The following is a 7,559-nucleotide window of genomic DNA, read 5'->3' on the forward strand; positions in this document are numbered from 1 at the left end:
CACTCAGCAACAGGCCCAAAGGAACCTCAGTGCAGCATAGCAGCTAAGGCCTGAGAGGTCATTTGCCTGAGGTGTCACAGGATAGCCCTAGGCTTCCCAGGCTCCTGAAAGCCTGTCTGGGATCATCTGTCAACTGCTGATGTCAACCATGTCACGAAATCCAGTTCCCAAGCAGCCCCGCCATACAGTGGCTCCGCCCAATTTCATTTTCCGGAACTCTGCTCCCTCACAATCCTCCATGCCCCCAGCCTTGGTGGCTCTTCCCAGCACTTTAAGATGTCACACAATGTTGACCCTGGCAGTGTATCCTGGCATGAGCCCAGGGCCATAGCCACAAGTGAGTGAGTACAAATATCAGTGAGTGTTTTATGAGACGGAAACCAACACAGGGCGGGGGCTCGTTGGAAGAGAGGGGGGTATGTCTTTATAGACCCCCCAAGCAGGGGGTATGTCTTTATAGACACCCCCCCCCAAGCAGCGGTAATGGGGATCAGTGAACATGGCCTCTTACACACTAAACAAAACACTCCACCACAGAGCCACACCCCCAACCCTGGGTGACAGATTTTCTGCCTTGCAGCTTCAGGAAGGAGGGGTGGGTGCACCCACAAGCCCGTGGGAAGGAAGGGCTATCAGAAAGTGAGCCCCTCTACCCAGCCCCCTGCTGACAGGGCCAGCCACTGCAGGTGAGTGCCCAGGGGCGCTGGGAACTCCTGCCCTGTCTGCCACAGATGCCTGAGGTCCTACCCAGCTGGGCCCTTGTTCTGAAGGAATTTCAGTCTCCTTCACTGTCTTATCAAGACAACAGCACGCCTGGCAAGAGGGAAACTTTCTCTGGCCCCCTCCTGTCATCATTTTTTTTTTTTAAAGCTTCAGACAGGGGCCACGGAGTCTGTGTCTCGAAAAAAAAAAAAAAACAAAGCAAAAACAAATAAACAAACAAAAAATAGGGACCACAGGGCCACTTGTGGGCAGCCAGGTCTAAACAGAGGCTGAGAGGACAAAAGGACAAGGACATGCCCTGATGAAGTGCCCCACCCTTCATTTGGACGCAGGAATGAAAGAGTGAAAGCAGGGTGAGGGACAAGCATAGTCCAAAGCCCTGAAGCCAAGGCCAGGGACTGCAGGGGACTCAGGGCTGAGTGACAGGCAGAGAGAGCAAAGAGAGCCCAGAGAAACTTATCCTTCCCACATAGGAGACTGTAGTATCGGGCATGGGCCTCAGTGGCCTAGGATCCAGGGACCAGGGGTCTGCGTTCCAGGGCAAACCGGTGACAGCAGGATGTACCCCTAGCCCGGGTCTACCAGCCTTGCTTCCCGCCCACGACCAAGCGACACCAGCTCTGCTCTGCGTGGGTACCTGGCTGGCCCGGGAGATGCAGCGGCGGACCAGATCTCTGATGTTGTTGTGCTTGTCCCTCTGGAAGTACACGGTGGCGCTGGACTTTTCCTTCAGGTAGGGCTTCTCAGCCCAGGTCCAGTTGTGCAGCAGGGCTGGCTCGATGCTTTCCGAAGCCATAGGGAAGTAGGTGCCCGACTGCAGAGAGCTCGAGTCTAGTCCTCTGGAAGCCCCCTCAGCCCCTCCGGAGGGGTCTGGGATACTGGGGGGCTCCTTGGCGTGGGCCTGGATGTACTGTGTCTCCTCCGAGGACAGGAAGTCTATCTCCCCTTCCCGGCTGAGCGCGCGCCGGTAAGCATCGGGACCCCCATCCAGGAGGGCATCTGTGGCCAGCCGGGCGCTCTCGTTGTCGCTCAAGTCAGCTCTGGCTGGCCTGATCCACTGGTTCTTGACATCTTCCAGACGTTTCTGGATCTTGCCCACATGCCTTGACCGGCTCATGCTGCCACTGTCACCTTCAGTGGCTTGGGGATGGCCAGCCCTGGAGCTCTTCCAGATGAAGGGAGAAGGCAGACAGAACCAGGAGGAGTGGCGCTCCAGGTATTCCTAGGACGCTACGGGCTTTCCCATACTGGCCTGCAGAGTCCCTTCCTCCCCTCTGGCCTATTTGGAGAAGCGATTCCCACTGCCTTGACGGTGCTGCTCAGAGATCCTCACCTGCAGCCTAGGGATTGGCTTATCTCTGAGGGTCACCACCCTGCCCGCTAGCTACAGGGCTGGATCAGGCACCGCCTTGGCACAGTCAGCCATGGGATATTTCCTGGGCTTCAGCCGCAGGCTGAGCAGGCTTTCCCACTCAGTTGCACAACACAGAGGGCCCAGGGCCCCTCGGGCCTTTGTTACAGCGAGGAGCCACTCCCGCAGCACCAGCTGTCCAAGGGAAAGACAGGACTAAGGTGGCTGTGTTCCAGTCCCCTTTGTGCTCCTTCTGCTCAAGCTCCATGCACGCTCCCTCCTTGTCCTAAGAAGAGTTGTCTCTCAGTCCGGCATTTGCCACTGTCCCATTTTCTCAGGCTGCAAACAGTTTCCAGGTCTGGGGTTCAAGCTGACCTTTGGGAAGGATGATTGCTAGTCAGGCTGCTGCTTCCTGGCCGGGGAACCCATGGGATCCATCTGGGGGCTAGAGGAGGGGCGCCGCTTGTAAATGAACTCTGTGACCTCTGAGGAAGTAACTGGGCTTTCTCTCCAGACCAGAACCAGGCCAGCTGTGGGCTGGAACCTCTGGAAGTTTGACTGGCTTGGATTGGGTTCTGCAGGAAAGAGGCTAAGATGAGGGTGTGAGCACAGGTGTCTCAGAGGGGGTCTCGAGAGAGCAAATGTTGAGAGGGGCACAGGGTGGGGGGGAGTTAAACAGCAGAGAAGGACAATTGTCTTGTGCAGGTTAACCTGTAGGCCCCTCTGGTCATCCGTGGTTCATGGACAGGATAGAACACATCTAGGGCTCTTTTCCAAGTGTTAAGATAGTCACATCTCAGCTTTCCTGCCTGGAGGCTGAGAGCTCCGGGGTGTTTCATCTGCCAGCCCATCACCTAGCAGTGACCCAGGGACTCTCATCCCTGGGTTTATCCCAGCACCTGGCCTGCCCGAGAGCTCACTAAGTGTTGCCCTGTGGGGACAAAGTGGCAGGTGCTTCCAGGAAAATGTAACTGTGGAGGATTGATACTAGAGGACAAAAGCCCGGCCCTGGCAATGCCTGCTAAGGACCTGTCTGTGCCAGGAGACTCCGATGGAGCGTTTGCGGAGGAGCCAGAATGCTGGGAAGAGCGGATACCCCTGGGGCGTTGCCACTCTCTACAGGAAGAAGATCTAGGCATCTAGGCCTTAGACAAGTGGCCCAGGTGGCTTGGTCCAGCAGGACAGTCACGTTGTTTAAATTAAAGTCCCATCCAAAGACAAGAAAAGCAATTTTAAAAGGAATTTCTTTCCTCTTAGGACAGACACCGAGAGATTCCAATTCGTATTTCAGACAAGTCTCCTTTTGCTTCATCTTCTCTCCTCCCTCGGTCCCTGTCCCCTGAGGACAAAGCCACCAATCCCTCCCTGGCTTTCTGCCCTCTTCCTTCTTGCTCCTGAAAGTGGACATGCTCTTCTCTTCCATCTTTCTGATTTCTGGATCCCACTGGTGTCCTCTCCCCCGACTATCTGGTTTTCTGCACTGCCTAAGCCCAGTCCCCCTTAGACAGGTCCAGGGCAGAGGGAGCACCCCGTGGGGTTTGCTATTCATGCTAAGGAGTGTTATGTGAACCCCTTTAACTTGAGACTTTCTAAAACAACCCATGGGATCTCTTCCATACTTGGCAATCATGGAACACTTATTCAAATTGGCTCTCTCATATTGAGGGCAAGATGAGTTGCTGGGCCTCAAAACACAGAAGAGGAAACAAAGGATCAGAAAGACTGAGTAGTTGGCCCCAAGACCATGCAGCGGAGAGGTGACAGAGCCCAGGTGACAGGCACTGGGATTCAGAAACCCACGTTCTTCCTCTACGAGCCCCACTTGTTATTTTGGTTTTTCGAGACCGTGTTTCTCTGTGTAGCTTTGAAGCCTGTCCTGGAACTCGATTTGTAGACCACACTGGCCTTGAACTCACAGAGACCCGCCTGTCTCAGCCTCCCAAGTGTTAGCCCCGTTCTTTGTGCTCCCCTTTCTGCTCGTCAGGCGCTGCAGATTCTCAGCTCCAGAGGGTGAAAAGGACAGAAAAGAAGAAGCATGTGGGTGTCCTCTTACCTGGACTCACCTCTGTGTTAGCGTGGTAAATAATTGAGTGCCTCCCTTGAGAGAGGGAAATCTTTGTGACCTTAGGCACCATTTTTTCTGTTTCCCCACAAAGCAGCTCTTTAAAAAAAAATGATGAGATGACTCTTTGAGTGGAATTTAGACCTCTTCAGAGCCCTGCTCCTGTCCCCAGCTCCTGATCTTCACAGTGCGATCCTTTAGAAGCGTCAACAGACATGAACGTTGGTATCCATCACCACCACCATTCCTGTACCCTTGCAGACATTACTAGTTGATCACAGAGCTCTTTCTGATTGAGCTGGAAAGGAATTTCCCAGTGCAGTTTTATAGGGGACCAGAGAATTCATCTGGAAACATCAAGACAGATCCCCAGAATCTGAGATAATCTACATGATAACTGGGGCAACAAGACAGTAGCAGAGATGTTTTTCAGAGAAAAACTGAGAAACCTCAAGCACCCAGTAGCAGAGTCCAGACCTAGTTTCTCTCTGAAGTTCTTGTTCCTCCCTGTAACCAGACTGGGTATTTGCTAGATTCCGTGTGTGTATTTGAGACAGGGTCTCCCTCTCTAGTCCAGGCTGGCCTGGAACTCAGAATGTAGTTCATGCTGGTTTAAACCCATAGTCATCCTCCTGTCTCAGCCTCCAGAGTTCTGGGATTACAGGCACAATCTTAACCACACCTGGTTTTGTAATTTCCGGCTCAAGTGAGAATACTCTCTCGGGAACTGAGAAATTTTGGGTGGTAGTGGGGGCAGGCAAGGCATGTCTTGGCTTCTTGGCAGCCTGAGTGTCTATCCCAGTTAGGGACTAAGCACAAAATAGGCATTGAGTCAATGTTTATCAGAACAGTAAATGGTTAAGAGTCCCGATTGAGGAAGTGGCTGGTGTGGTTCCCGGCCTGCTTGTGTACCGGGTGGGAAGGTCTAGAGGTTGTGGCTGGGCCCTGGGGAGCAACACCTCTCCTGCCACATCACATCAAGGCCTGTAGCAGGGAGAGAATCACACAGTCTTGTTACCCAGTGACCCGAGATGCGCAATTAAATTGAAAATTAGTTGGCATATTAATTAGACAGGCAAATCGTTCCCTGTCAACACCAATCAATTCCTTCTGCATAAAATCAGATCAGCAAAGGCAGGGCAGGGTGGGGTGTTCTCAAAGCTGTGTCTGCCCGAGGCCAAGGCAGTGGGTGGGGAACAGAAGTGTCTGGGGGTTCCTGCCCTGTACCCCAAACCCCACTTACCCACAGAACTTCTCCATTTGTTTTTCAGGGTGGCCTCCCTCCAGGTTGGTCCCCAGTGGTCCCATCTGTAGTGCCTTAAAAATCCCAGAGCCATTCCCAGAATCCCCCACCGCAAGGTCAGTGGCTCTTTTGTTTCCACCTTTGACTCCAGATCCACTGCTTGGAGCCCACAGGATCCCCCAGTTTCCCTTAGTAAATACCAAGGAGCTTTTTACAAATTAAGTTATCACTTACATGCACTGAAATGCATCCTTGCGAATGTGTTGCTCCGCGTCTGAGCCCCACGGCTGTGTAGCCACCCCCATAACCAAAGAACATTCTCATCTCCACTAAAAACTCCCGGTGTCCTTCTGACATCAGAGCTGCCCCTCCCTCAGCCCTGGGAAACCACCAATCAGATATCTGTCCCTAAATAATTTTGCTTGTCCTTGAATGTCTCCTAAATAGAAGCACACAGGCTTCAACACCGGAATCTGGCTTCTTTTGTTTAGCATAACACACTGTGAGTCACCCAACCTGTGCATCAGTAGGCAGCTAATTTTCATTGCTGTATAGTATTTCATTTGTTGATAGACCATGGTTTGTTTATGCTTCCCAGAGAAAGAACACTGGGTGATTTCTCACATGAAGTGTTTATGAATAAAGCTGCTATAAATAACCACATGCAGAACTTCATATGGATGAAGTTTATATATATCAGGTAATTATCTAGGACAGTATTTCTAAGTCCCACGGTCCATGTTCTTACAACTCTGTAAGAAACGGTTGCACTGTCTTGTAAAATCTGAACTATTCTGAATGCCCATCAGCAATGAACGAAACTGGTTGCTCCATATTGCTCATGCACACATTTTGTGTGTGTGTGTGTGTACACACACACACACGCATGTGTAGACATTCATGTCTGTGCACACCTGATGAGTGTGTGGAAGCCAGAGGTTAATGGCAGGACATTTTCCTCAGTTTCTTCTGTCTTTTTTTCAAGGTCTCCTTGAGCTTTGAACTCTCTGATTCAGCTATCCGGGAGTTTGGAACTCTCTGATTCAGCTATCCCGGCTGGCCATGGAGGCCTGGAATCTGCCCACCACTGCTCCATCAGTGCAGGGGCTATAGAAGCATGCCACACACTTGACTTTACATGGCCTCTGGGGGTTTGAACCCAGGACCTCATGCTTGCTCAGAAAGAATTTTACCCAGTGAGTCATCTCCCCGGTTCCAGCGTATAAATTTTAAGAAACAACATCGCATGTTGCTGGTGACCACAGTTACACAATTTGCAGACACAACAACAAAATACAAACATATATTCCCTTGTCCAAAACAGAAGGAAAGAAAATACCATTGACGACGCCAAGCCGGAGGCTTTTGCCATTGTCCCGTGGTCTTTCTCCTGGCTTCTCGTGGGTCGTTTTGCTTTTCAAATGTGCTCTTTGAGGTTGTACTGTGTTGTGCGGTGTGTTTGTGTGAGTATGCCGAGAGATCCAGATATGTAGCAGGACTTACGGGCTCAGGGTTGCAAGCATCTGTGTCATTCCACGAACGCCTGCGGCAGGTGTGGGGATGCTGGCGTGCTGTGGTTGGGGGCGGGGAGGCTGAACAGAAACAAATGCCCACTGGGTCCCTGACCTTCTAATAAGAGGCCCTTTGTAATTAGACTTTCTCTCTGGCTGTTGAGTAAGTTAATGGAAGGCCACTAAGCCAGATGAGGAACCCATCAAGGGTAGTTGTGCAATTCAGGCACAACACTCACTACCTTTGAAGGAAGCGGGGGGGGGGGGGGGGGGGGGCGATTTCACTGACATGAATTGAAAGGAACGGTGCTTGGGCAGCCCAGCCCTGTGAGCTGGCATGTCAAAGCCACACACCCATTAGCTCTGTGAACCGGGGCCCCATGGCTCTGGGCGCCAGCATTGCCTGTAGTGACTGGAGACGCCAGCTGCCCCCTGCAACTGCTCTTGTACGGGTTGGAACTGGAACAAAACTCCTACCCTGTTCTGGGTCTGAATTTGGAAGGCTCAGCTTTAGGCCCCAGGGCTGCTGTGACCACACCCACCTGTCTCACCTGGCCCAGGTGTGCAGTGGGAGGGTCCTGCCAGGTGAGCGTGTAACCCTTTCTTCCCCGGGTAGGGGTTCTTGCTGTCCTGCCCACCCAGTACCTGGAGAGTAGATAGCGGCTGAGT

At 52.2% G+C, this 7,559-nt stretch overlaps 1 protein-coding gene across 1 annotated transcript in view; it reads right to left on the reverse strand.

Moving 5' to 3' along the window:
* The window catches only part of LOC107977165 (protein FAM83A), a 28,117-nt gene extending 26,007 nt beyond the window's left edge, over positions 1-2,110 (reverse strand). Inside the window, exon 1 of the mRNA XM_027431654.2 lies at positions 1,361-2,110. Coding sequence (XP_027287455.1) covers positions 1,361-1,840 — 480 coding nt within the window. The 5' untranslated portion in view covers positions 1,841-2,110. The remainder of the gene's footprint in view (positions 1-1,360) is intronic.
* Between the last annotated feature and the right edge of the window lie 5,449 nt (positions 2,111-7,559).

This window comes from Cricetulus griseus, chromosome 10 (genome assembly GCF_003668045.3).
Source record: "Cricetulus griseus strain 17A/GY chromosome 10, alternate assembly CriGri-PICRH-1.0, whole genome shotgun sequence".
Taxonomy (NCBI): Eukaryota; Metazoa; Chordata; class Mammalia; order Rodentia; family Cricetidae; genus Cricetulus; species Cricetulus griseus.